Genomic DNA, 12,792 nt, shown 5'->3' on the forward strand with positions numbered 1-12,792 from the left:
TTACCAATGTCTTCTACAACTTCAACAAGACATTCCAACTCCTGTATTCAAAGTTCTGACTGATGAAACCAAGCATGCCGAATGCCTTCTTCACCACTCTGTCCACCTGTGACTCCACTTTCAAGGAGCTATGAACATGTACCCCAAGATCTCTTTGTTCTGTAACTCTCCCCAACGCCCTACCATTAACTGAGTAAGTCCTGCCCTGGTTCAATCTACCAAAATGCATGGTCTTGTTGATCTAAGAACTCTTGAAACTTTTACAGTTGATAATAGATTATGGGCTGCAATTTATGTATACATGCTGGGTGTGAGGGGAGGGTGCCAAAATCAGCAGACCATCTGCCATATGCAAATAAACAATCAAGAGTCAATTAGCCTTGTTACTAAGCCAATTGACTCTGATACCATCCTGCCCTTGCCTAAAAAAATTGGCATGGGTATTTAGGTGGGAATGGGTAGCCTGACTTCTAAGAAGAAATAAATTCTTTGAAGGGCGATAGGAAGGGATGTGATCTTTGGGGGCTGCCATTTGCCAATGTGGGGCGTGGACTACCTAAGATCGAAGCCCCAGTTTCTTACCTACCTGCCTCCCTGACCTACCCAACATCTGGGACTTCCTGGCTCTGGGAACAATTCTCCTTCCTCCTCTTGCAGTTCTAGCAGTGCCTACTAATGCACCCTTGGCATTGCCAGGGTTGATGGAGCTGCCAGGCAATTGGATTGGCCTGCAGCTCCTGGGGGCGGACTTCTCAGCGAGGGGCAGAAGTCCCATCCAGCCCTTGTTGGTAGGGGCAGCGTGCTTGGGGAGGCCCATGCCCCAGTAATATTGAGTCCTATGTCTTTGATGTCCTGATGTGGTTTCTTGTTTTCCCTACTTGAGGATTAGACTGTAGAGTTTGTTGGATAAAGAGAGAAAAGGCTAATGAAACAATTGATGTGGATCTTTAAATGGCCTGACTCGGCACACTCAGGAGCCCCTTTGGCTGGCTCGGATCTTCATCCAGGAGAGGTGGACCTGATTGCAACCTCAATAAAGATCCCACCATTTGGGGGAGTTTTTCCGAAGGTGGGTTGGCAAGGTGGGAAATTTCCCAACTCATACTATCATAGAATCTGTACAGTGCAGAAGGAGGCCACTCAGCCCATCAAGTCTGTGCTGACCCTTACTCAGGACTACCTCCCACACTATCCCCGTAGCCCTACACACTTATCCCACTAATTCCCTAACCTACACATCTCGGGACATGAAAGGGCAATTTAGCATAGCCAGTCTACCTAACTTGCAAATTTTTGGACTGTGGGAGGAAACCGGAGCACCCGGAGAAAACCCATGCAGACATGGGGAAAATTCGCAAACTTCACACAGTCACTCTAGGCTGGAATCGAACTCGAATCTTTGGTGCTGTGAGGCAGCAGTGCTATCCACTGTGTCACTGTACTGCCCTACCCACCTGGGAAACCAAAAGCAGGTCTTATTATTGCTTCAGATATTCATTAGTAAGATGAAAGCCACCGTCTTTCTTTTCAGTAGAAACTTTAACTTTGATAAGCTTTCACCTTTTCTAATGTCTCTTCCTTTGACATAATATTAATTGTCTTGGGACGCTTTATTTAAATATAGACATGACACACTTTGCTACAAGAGCAAGTAACATTACTCCTTGGTGGAAGGGATGGGAATGACATTTTGACTGAATAACTATAACCACGTATGAATTTTATGCTGAGATTTTACTCCTTACTAACAATTTAGCAAGAGTTAATACAAACCTGTGCAGCAAAGAGCAAAGTCACTGAAATGTGTGACAAATAATCACCTGATCAGTTTGTAGTAAATTACATAATTTAAACATGTCATCATTTTATTGTAACACAGAAAAAATTAAAAGCCACTAAAATATAAAAATAATTTTATTGTTTTATAAGTTCCATTTTACATCCAAGGAAATCTTTTGATTGCATTATCATACAGAGACCAAATTACGAACAGAACTGTGGGCAGGTAAAAACTTCTTCCTCTATCTAGCCCTTGTTTGCAAAGTTGCAAAAAAGAGGGAGTTGTAAATGATAAGTCAATCTGAATTATTTTCAAGTCCCTAGCAAATAAAGGGACAAAACCTTTTGTGTGTTTTGGTATATTCATACCTCCTCCTTCTTACCTCTACAGCAAACTAGTATACTTATAGATCTCAGATAATTTTGAATGCAAGGCATTTGTAGCAATAATATCCATTAAAATATTATTATGCATTTCAGCAATATATACCAAGGTAGTAACACAACATGTAAACGCTCACAATACTGTGCATGAAGATAGTCATTGCAGTAACATTAGCTTCTTCAGCTATGGTTAAAATGTGCTTCTTGTACAGTGAATATCTCTTAGCAAGTAATGCCACAATTACACTGTCAAAAATTAAATCTACCTGATCAAATAGTATAGGAGTACTATTTCTGATATTTTAAAGAGACAACATCCCATTCAAGTGTTTTCTTATTGAAAACCTTGGATGAAAACTCAAGGTTCATATTACAAGACATCAGCAAGAGTGGAAAAAGTTGAGGAGATTAGTTAAATTGAGTAGAAGCTTTTAGAAAGCCCAAGCTTTGATTTAAAATGTCACAAATTGTTGGAAGAAGGGAGAATCTAAGCCAGTGTAAGGAAAGACACAGTTTGAGGTCCTGGAATAGAATATTGAAAGACTTTGTGATAACTTTTAATGTTAACACAGAATATAGGGATAGGGAAGGTGTGTATTGGGAGTGTCTTTGGAGTGCAAAAGGAAAAAAAGAGCAATGTTGACACGTGTGGAGGTAAAATATAGAGAGATGAGCAAAGTTGTAAGAACCAATATGCAGGAGCTGGAATTTCCCACCATATTTTGGCAGAATATCAGGGGACAATCTGGAAAAGGATGACTTAACTATTTTTAGGCATTTACATAATTTTCCCAGGATTTCTGCCAAAGTGGCCACTGCAGATTGAGAGAATGCTACAGAAATTCAAAGTTCATGCCTTCAATCATACAAGTGGTGAAAATAAAATTAGTAACATGCTGAGTTACGTACACAGACTCAATCACTCTATCTTTGTTCTGCAAGAAAACAATTGATTAAGTTGTGGCAGTGTTGAAGAAACACATTTAATCTGTACTGACTTTGTACCTGTTTTAAGTTACAATGACTGTTTGTGTGTAGTATTACAAGAGTTGCAAGCTATACAAGTACTGCCAACTAGTGGAATCTCTGAAAGAGACAAACTGATCATTTTATACGGGTTATTATACTTATCTCCAAATGTTCAAATAATAATCATATTAGACTTGGTTTGGATGGTAGAAGTGGTTTTAAGGTAGAGAAAAAAGGGCATACTTACAAATGAACAGATATTTTGCCAGGTTGCATTTTTCATACTACTGATTATTTGACTCTGTTGTATTCATTAATGCATTCTTCCGGTTGCATCAACATTGAACAACATAAGTAAATAAACTCCTTGCATATACTTACTATACACAAGAAAAGGTCCGATTATTTACACTGAAAAGACTGCTGCAGGTTAGAACAGTTTATATAATTCATTTGTCCTTGATCAGTTCATTGCAAATAATGACCTTTCCACCATTAAAGGCTGTCTTGCGAATTTCCCTAGAAATTCCAGTGAGAAAGAATCTTAAATATTTAATTTGTTGGTTCAGTTTCTTCTAATCTCAGCATAATAAAGATTAAACATTTTTAAATGTTTCCAAATGCATAACAACAAAGTAAATTCTAGTATTTAATGCTAATGAGATTAGTACTTTTGAAATTTCAGTGCTCGTGTTAACAGCTTTACAGGATATGATGTTTTGAGGTTATTGAATAATACTCTTGAATGTTAATTTATTTACAAATACAACATCTTGAGACATTTAACCCTTTTCACAGAAAAAGGTGATAAATAAGCATATTCATTAAAGAGTCAGTTACCCACCCTCGGCTCCTCAAAAACTATTGACAGACTTGTCCAGTTAGAATTTGCTACAGTCATGGGAGCCCTGTTTATGATTGTCATAGCATGGCAGAGACTTCAAGGAACTCTTGATATTGTTATCTGATCAATGGTAGAGCCCAGGATTATATTTTCTGAATATTGACAAAGAGTGTTCAGAAAATCTGGTCTTGTAGTAGTACGTATTGACGTAGTCTGTCTAATGAATCATACTGATACTAATGAATTGTCAAGACCTTATCCTCTATAGCTTGTAAATATTGAAGCTTCTCAAACCAACATTGATAAAACAAAAGAATCCAGAATCAAGTAACCCAGTTAGCTTTAATTTTCTTACCAGTTCTATTGTAAAGCTTTCTTATGGCAAAAATCTGCGGTTGCTTTGAATTACATACTGAAATCTTTAAAAAAAGAATATTTCCAGAAGTTTATTCCCCTTAAAGGTTTGTAACTATAGTTAGAATTGTGTGCAGTAGCATAGGACTGTGAAGCAGCTACCTGATTGGTAGTTATTGGTACACCAATCTGGATCTAATTTCATTCAGCCCCAAATTCTACAACAGCTTGAGAAGGACCACAAACCAGAAAATCTCATAATTTCCTGTTGAGCAGCACAGAGCTTTTGCTTTGATAGGATGGTGTGAAAATTGAAATATTTGTGTCTGCTCCAAATAAGAAAATTATAGAATCTAAAAGAGGAATTCTTCTATAGAGTGAATCCACATCTAATAATGAAGAATGGATTTTAAAAAAATTAACACTCCCTTTATGAAGACAGTTAATGGGTTCAAAGTGAGCGGTACTGCTATATTGTAGAAGACATTGTGGTGATGACACAAAATTGTCTCACCAAAAACGCCCCTAGTTCTGGTAAACCACTGTTATAAGTGGTAAAGTCTTGCAAAGGGAAAGAAAATTAATTTGTTGTGGATTTTTAAAACTGATTTCAGCAAAATGAATTGCTGGGTTGGAAGATGTCCTTGATCTCTGGTCTTTCATTGAATCTCTCACTTCTGACACTTTGTTTCATAAATGTTTAATTACGATTGATTCCTTCTCGTTAACATTCAAAGATTAGCTTTTGGCAAAGAGCAGTTAATTTAGAAACCTTTTAAAAGGAAGCCCTACTCTTTAAAATTGCAAATAACTTAATTTAAAAATAATCCAGTGTTCTGAGCAGTGTTACACTTAAAGCACTCTTAAGCTAATTACTCCCTGTATATTTCATTGGATATTCCCCCTTTAAAGACATAACCACTATCAAATTACTTGATGGTATATGGTGCCTTTAAGATATAATAAATAAAGTATTCATGAGTGATATTTCACTTGGAATCACTTTATCCATCTACAAAGCATCCTCATTTTTTTTCTCAGTTCCTTAACATAGAGGATGGAGACTGCATTACACGGTCAGGCCAGTGATAATGTGGAGAGTTTCAACTTGGGTTGCTGTACCAGGTGTTTAACCACTGGATGGTGATGCTGTTATCCTGTTTTCCACTGCGCTAAGCATTGCACGGAATCTTGAATTGTCATTGGAGATCAGGACACTGGGACTGTCAAATTCAGCAATCTAATAAAGAAAGTAATTTTAACATTAAAAAGCTTTGTTATTTGGTTTCATTTGCTATCAGAAATCACTGCTCCTTATATTTGCAACTGAAAAGGGCAGTTCTAATCCTTCTGCCACCCCACTGTAAGAACTAGAAAAATGCTTTTAATTACAGATGTTTCTTAATGCTTCATGTTAAGGTACATCTAGACAAATGGTGACAATCTTCCACCGTCTCACCCAAGTGTCTTTTCTTCATATGTGAGCCTTGGAACAAATATTGGATGGTCATTTGAATGTGAGGGGACTTATTAATTTTTAGGTCTTTTATTCTTTTTACTTTGGATATTTTTAGTTTTCGTATATCAAAATACTCATGCAGGTAAATCCGGGATTAGACTGGTTCCGCTCCAAAGAAAGCATCGAGTTCTCACAAAAATGGGTTGCCAAACACATTATTTGCCCAGTAAATAAAGACAGCCTGAAATACCAGAAACATAATGGCCCTGATTTTTCCATAACAACATCAATAAGGCTACCAGTACCCTCCCCATTATTAAATTTGATAGCAACTTCTGGCATTTGCATATATGCAGGTAAATGTGAAAATCTAGAAGCTGTTGTCAGAGATATCCTGCGCTTTCAGAGAATGGAGAGTCCAAAGTCACTACCTGCTGAATGATGATGCTCCTATATTCCTGCGACACTACGAACTGGAGCCATATTAAGAAGTTGGACAGGTTCTACATGAAATGCATTGAAAAATCATGGGGATCAAAAGTGAGGATAAAGTGTCTAATGCTGAGGTACTTCCAAGTCTGGAACTGAAGCATTCATCAGCAGAGCCCAGCTCAGATGGAGTGGACATGTACCATGTAAGACTGATGATAAAATCCCTAAGGTATTCACAACTTGGACAGGTGGGCCTAGATTAAGGATCAAGGATTCTTTGGAAGTGAATCTCAGGAAATGTGGCATATCTATCACAGACTGGGAGAAAATGCATAAGAAAGAACGTTATGGGAAGAAAGCTCAAGTAGTGGCATTGCTTCCATCGAAAACCAAACAGTACAGGCAGCAAAGAAGAAAAGGCAAACTAGAATGACTTTGGGCAGTACCAAAAAAAAAAATCAGACAATTCAGACAATTCATCCTTGTCAGCACTGTGGATAGCCGTGCAGGTCTGCAATCAGATTTCACAGTCACACATCAACTGACTTTATGCACGCAAGAAATGGCCATCTTCGATGAAGACACTACTGAGAATGCATGGAATTTTGAATTTGTCATTGGAGAGCAGAACACAAGGGCAGTCAAACTTGTACTCTGATAAATAATATAACATACTATAAATAACATGCTGTTGCAGTCCGCATCAGTAGACTGAGCATTGAAATGACAGCAATGACATGACCTTACTAAACTTAAGACTATAAAATGGAAGAGCAAATGTAGACAATTCGGCCCATCAAGTCTGCTCTGCCATTCAATGAGATCATGACTATCATAGCCTTGAATAAACCTAATGATCCATCCTCCCAAGCCCTCTCTGGTAAAGAATTCCACTGATTCACTACCCTCTGAAAGAAGAAGTATCTCCTCACCTCTGTTAAATCGGCAACTCCTTATTCTGAGATTATGCCCTCTGGACCTAGACTGTCTCACAAGGGGAAACAACTTCTCAGCTCCTACCTTGTCAAGCCATCTGAGAATTAGATATGTTTCAATAAAATTGTCTGTCATTCTTCCCAACTCCAATAGGCCCAACCTACTCAACTGCTCCTAATAAGAAAACCCCACCATTACTGGAATCAACCTAATGAACCTTCTCTGGACTGCCTCCAATGCCAGTATATCTTTCCTTAAATCAGGGGCTTAAACTGTTCACAATGTTCTAGGTGTTGTCCAACTAATGCATTGTGTAATTTTAGCAATACTTCTCTATTTTTATACTTCATTCCCTTTGAAATGAAGGCCAACATTCCATTTGCCTTCCCTATTACTTGCTGAACTTGCATGCAGCTTTTTGTGATTTATGCACGTGGACCCCCAAATCCCTCTGTGCTGCAGCTTTCTGCAGTGATTCTCCATTTAAATAATATTCAGCTCCTCTATTCTTCCTACATGAAGTGCATAACTTCACATTTTCCTGCATTATATTCCAATGCTAAGTTTTTGCCCAATCATTTAACTTGTCTGTATCCCTCTGTAGACTCTCTGGGTGGGATTTTCCAACCTCGCTCACTCTAAAACTGGAAAATCCCGACTGAGGTCAACGGGCCTTTGCCTGGTCCGCCCCTGCCCACTACAATTCCCGTGGCAGGCGGAACAGGAAAACTCCCCCCTTCGTGTCATCCTCACCTTCCCACCTATTTTTGTCCATTAGTTCTACACTAATATTGCCTGAAAAACTTTAGAGCTGTTCCTTTCAGAGGGTAAATTAGGAATGACAATTACTTCTGAACAACCAATCTGGCCCTGAAATTTTAAATTCATAAATACAAAATCTCATGTTCTCAAAATAAAATTATATTGGAGATTCTTTGGATTAACCTTTTTAAATGTATTTGTCTGCCTTTTATCTTTCCCAATTTTATTTAAATCCACTGTCTTTATTGTGATTTCCTGACACAATTCACATCTTTGTATATATCCTGCATACCTAAGTGAGAATTTTTAAATTGTCTTGGTTGAAAAGGATTGTTATCTTTGTCCCATTCACATGGATCCTCTATAAAGGACATCATGCTGAAACAGACACTGCTTTGGGGAAATCTCCACTGACAGAGCTTGCAAAAACTCTAGCCAAATGTCCGTGAGGTAAATGATGATTGTCAAACCTTAACCACTGAGAGCAAAATTAGGGCTCTTATATTTTCCCAGTAATTGTTAAACATTACGAACTGCCTGTATTTAATAGAAAATAACAGTTGGCAATTCTGCGCTAAATTAATCGCAAGCTATCTTCTTACGTATTGAAACCTTTTTTCTTTTATTTTGAACTACAGGGGTTATCGAGCTGAACTAATATATTTTTAAAGTCCGAGATTGATTGTTTTTGAACTTCCAAATTAAGCCTGTTTATCTGAACAATGGCAAGTGAATAAATAGTCCAGAAACAGTTAGATGGGCTTTGTTGAATTTAAATAGCTGTGGACAAATATCACAGCATAATTCAGTTGAATTTTACCTTGGTTTCTCGCCAGAACAAACTACCTGAAGATTACTGACTCATCTTTGAAACACTAGTATTGAGTTAAGTTGTGACATGGTGTCTGTCTGTGAAGCTTATTTTAAGTTTTTGTATTACAACTGAAGCAAAGGAGCGAACAGTAAACTAAATCAATGCCTTTCATTTGTCATGGGTCATCATAATCACTTCATTTCATCTACATAACCAATGTCCATCTGTGCACTTTCAAAAAGGATTAATTGTATTCACAGCAGGAACATTAGATGTGTTTTACCTGTCACAAGAAAACTGGGGTCAATAGTAGTAGGAAATAGAATTTCAAAATTAATAATCTTTCAGTCTCGAACAATTGATCCAGTGGCAAATGTTAACCCTGACCAGCAAAAATACCTTACCTCGCCTTGGTCCAGTACCATGATCCTGTCACAGTTCAGCACTGTGTGAAGCCGATGAGCTACAATCAACATTGTACAATCAGAAAAAGCCTCCTGAATGGTTTTGTGAATTAACATGTCGGTATCGGTATCAATGGCAGCTGTGGCTTCATCCAGCAATAAAATCTACATTGAAAGAAAATGGTTCAAAGTTACAGCACTGAACTGGAAGGTACCATTTGGTGGAATGCAAAACATGTGATCATATGAAAACAAAGGACTTGCAGCTTACATTCACTGTGCCCCCAATTTGAATCTCTCCACCCGCTATCAGTCAAACAATTTCCTGGGGCGCCCAATAAAGAATAATATTCTTGGGAACCTTTCAAGGCTCAAATTCTTCACTGACACCCTCCTGGAACCCTTCCCTCAAGCAGAAACAAATAACATGTAGTAGATCATGGTGACTGGAAGGCACATTCCCCATAACCACCTACCTCCTACATATGGTTGTGCGAGCTGCACTCAGAAATTCATCATCTTGCTCACTTTGTAACAAATATCTTTGCTAACTGCATGAGCCAGCAACGTGTTTCATAGGTTGAAGACTCTGAAAAGAAGTACTCCCTGACATCTAAAACAGTTCTGTGCATATGTAACCTATAAATGTCTCCTAATCCATCTGTTATAACTGGCCAGTTTAGATGAACCAAAACTAATCCGTTCATTATTTTAAGGACGTTAATTATATCTTCTCAAAATCATCACTTTTCTGGAGCAAGAAGCCCAAGGTCTTCAAGCCAATCATACAAATTAGAAGTCTTTAAACTAAGTTTCAAACTAGTGCCTCTCACTGAACCTTTTCAAGGCTTCTACATTATCTACCATCTGAGGGGACCAAATTAGTACAGGTACATGTTTTTCTAAATGAATCCTAGCCAGGGTCTTATAAAAAGAGAGTATAATATTTTGTTTTTGATTGATCTGATCTAACAATACTCTTCAACACTCCACTGGCTTTGCAGTAGCTTTATTGCATTGGTCTTGGACACTTAGAGATTTATGTACTATTAAGCACAGGAATTTGGCAGTGTTGAAAGGTACATATGTAAATACAAGTGGGGTGGTTCTCCCAGCCTGCTGCACTGCTCTAGCAGCGCAACAGTCCAGGAGACATCAACGGAGGCCATTTAGCGGGCTCCCCGCTGGGCACCCGGGCCTACGCGCGTCTCTGGCTCCAGAACATTGTCCGCTCTGTGCTGGAAATCGATGCCGAGCTTATTTAAGTATTTAAAGCAGCATTTACATTTCAGTGGGCACGGGACTGAAGTCTCGGGGCCTACTAAAGTCTTCCCCTCACACCAGGAGTGGTTCACTCCAGTGGGGTTTACTCCTGCTCCCCACTAACGGGGAATAGGAGGCCCGACCCCGCTGGAGGGAACAGAGGTCATGGAGGCTCCCCTAAGGGGTCGGGGTTTGGGGGGAGCCCCTGGACAGTGCCAGTGTGGCCCCCAGCACTGCCCAAGAGGCAAACTGGCAATGCCCAAGGGACACCTTAGCACTGTCCACTGGGCATCAGGGCTTACCGGGGGGGGGGGGGGGGGGGGATCAGTGGGAGTGGGGGATCCCACTGCCACTCTATCAATGGATCGCAGGTAGAGGGAGGGAGGATGGTGATCCGGGCTGCCAGAGAGGTCAGGGCTTCCAGGACTGCTGGGGATTGAGGGGGGACATCGGGGTCCCCGGACCCTGGAGGGGTCCGGGAAACCAGTGATCGAGGGGTAAGGAGGGTCCAAGAGACAGCGATGCGGGGTCACGGGGCTAGCCAGCAATCAACGAGCCGGCAGTGCAGGCCACTGCTCATGCGCTGATCCGTCAGCGGGCCACTGCGCATGCACCGATCTATATGCACAGTGGCCCGCTCAGCATTATGCTGCCATCCTTTCCAGTGGGAATAGGCCTTGCCCACTGGTTTTCAGAGTGAATCTCGCCAGAGCACTCTGCAGTGCCAAGAGTGTGGGAGGTTCATTCTGAAAAAAAATCAGTGGGAGTTACTCCAGTTTTCTCGCAAATTCGGCACTTCAAATGTTTTTGGGAGAATTGCCCCCAGGGAGTATATCAAATAAATATATATGAATTGGCCACTTAAAAGCTTCAATAGATCCAAGGGTGAGCAGGCTGTCCAATGTCTCCTCCAACCCCTGTAGAATTTAAGTGGGTGGACGGCAGAAAGGCTATCCGTTGGATTTCACATGGACCCCACATTCCAACCAACTCAAGGCAGAAAACATACTGTCTACTCTTCCAATGGAATTCCTATAATTTATTTCACAATTCTACTATCATTACTCCTAATCTTACATTTAACACATCCACATTATTTGAACCCTTCAATTCTGTTATTTTCAAGACTGCACTTCTCCAAAAACATAAGTAACAAGAATTAAGAAAAATACTGAATTAAATTCCTGATACAGAATCACTTTGTACTTAAGCACCTGAAATACCTCAACAAAACCTCTGGATTTTAAGCCTATACCTTGTGAACACTTCAAAATGACTAGCCAGTCTTCACTCCGGTCAATACTTTCTTTGAGCTGTGACAGCTGTTAAAGGTTACCTTTGAAATTATTACCTTGCTGTGTTGAAGCAGGGCCCGAGCTACACACAATAATTGCCTCTCTCCCACAGAAAAGTTCTCTCCATTTTCCATGACTTCAAAGTCAAGTTTCTCATTCAGTTGCGCTATCTGTAAATCCACGCATTCAAAACATGATTAGTAAAGTAAATTCAATAATTCCAGACTTTCTTTCAAAAAATGTAAACCAACTTTCCCTCTCACCACAAATATTCAAATAATGTCCTGTGTTCATCAATTTAGAGATGATAATTCTGAAGAATGGACCATGCTTCCATTTTTAAAAATTCACTTACAGGATGTGGGTGTCACTGACTAGGCCAGCATTTATTGCCCCTCCCTAGTTTCCCTTAGACACTGATTGATGTATTAAACATTTCCAGGTCAGAGGTACACAAGTTAAATGCACCCCACCCCCTCCCCTGCCCTCCCCCGACCTCCTGAAGGGGCCTCAATAGCCTCCGGTTCTACCGGCGAGGTCACCACGACAGATCCCTGTTGATGGCGACCATATGTGATCCTTGCCGGAGAGGACCTTCACCGCTAAGGCAAATGAGCCCAGACGATTCCATTCTGGGCTCACCAATAATATTTAAATCAACATTTAAATAGATTTACATATTGAGATCAACCTCACACCCTTTTCAGGTAAGATTGTGATAAGTGAGAAATCAGGCCCAAACCTGATTTTTCACCTCTCTCTCGTGATCTTGCCTGCTCGCCCTGCCCATCGACCGGCAGGTCAAGATGGTAAGATTGTGCCCCCCCGCCTTATATTTTTTGCACACTCGTTTCACTGTCACTTTTAAACTCTGGTCCAAAAGTTACATACACACTGGGAATGTTTTTGCAAGCATCCTGATTTTGAAGAAATTTCACAGGGGCAGGGGTGGGTGAGCAGGGCAAAGAAAATAAATCTCACTCCCCACTTTTCAGTGTTTCAAATTCAGGAAGTTCCGGGTCAACTTTAATTGGAAGCGTTTTGATTTTAATTTTAGAAAAATAACTTACAAGACTGTTCAATGTCAGAAAGAATAA

At 39.9% G+C, this 12,792-nt stretch overlaps 1 protein-coding gene across 16 annotated transcripts in view; it reads right to left on the minus strand.

The window, feature by feature from the left end:
* Positions 1–1,896: 1,896 nt before the first annotated feature.
* Positions 1,897–12,792, minus strand: part of LOC144492932 (ATP-binding cassette sub-family C member 5-like) — a 179,325-nt gene continuing 168,429 nt past the window's right edge. For all 16 annotated transcript variants that reach the window (XM_078211591.1, XM_078211589.1, XM_078211586.1 and 13 more), the window contains 3 exons: positions 11,752–11,865; positions 9,138–9,302; positions 1,897–5,570 (listed from right to left, as the gene is read on the minus strand). In XM_078211591.1, coding sequence (XP_078067717.1) covers positions 5,460–5,570; positions 9,138–9,302; positions 11,752–11,865 — 390 coding nt within the window. In that variant the 3' untranslated portion in view covers positions 1,897–5,459. The remainder of the gene's footprint in view (positions 5,571–9,137; positions 9,303–11,751; positions 11,866–12,792) is intronic.

The sequence above is a fragment of the Mustelus asterias genome, chromosome 4 (assembly GCF_964213995.1).
Source record: "Mustelus asterias chromosome 4, sMusAst1.hap1.1, whole genome shotgun sequence".
Lineage (NCBI taxonomy): Eukaryota > Metazoa > Chordata > Chondrichthyes > Carcharhiniformes > Triakidae > Mustelus > Mustelus asterias.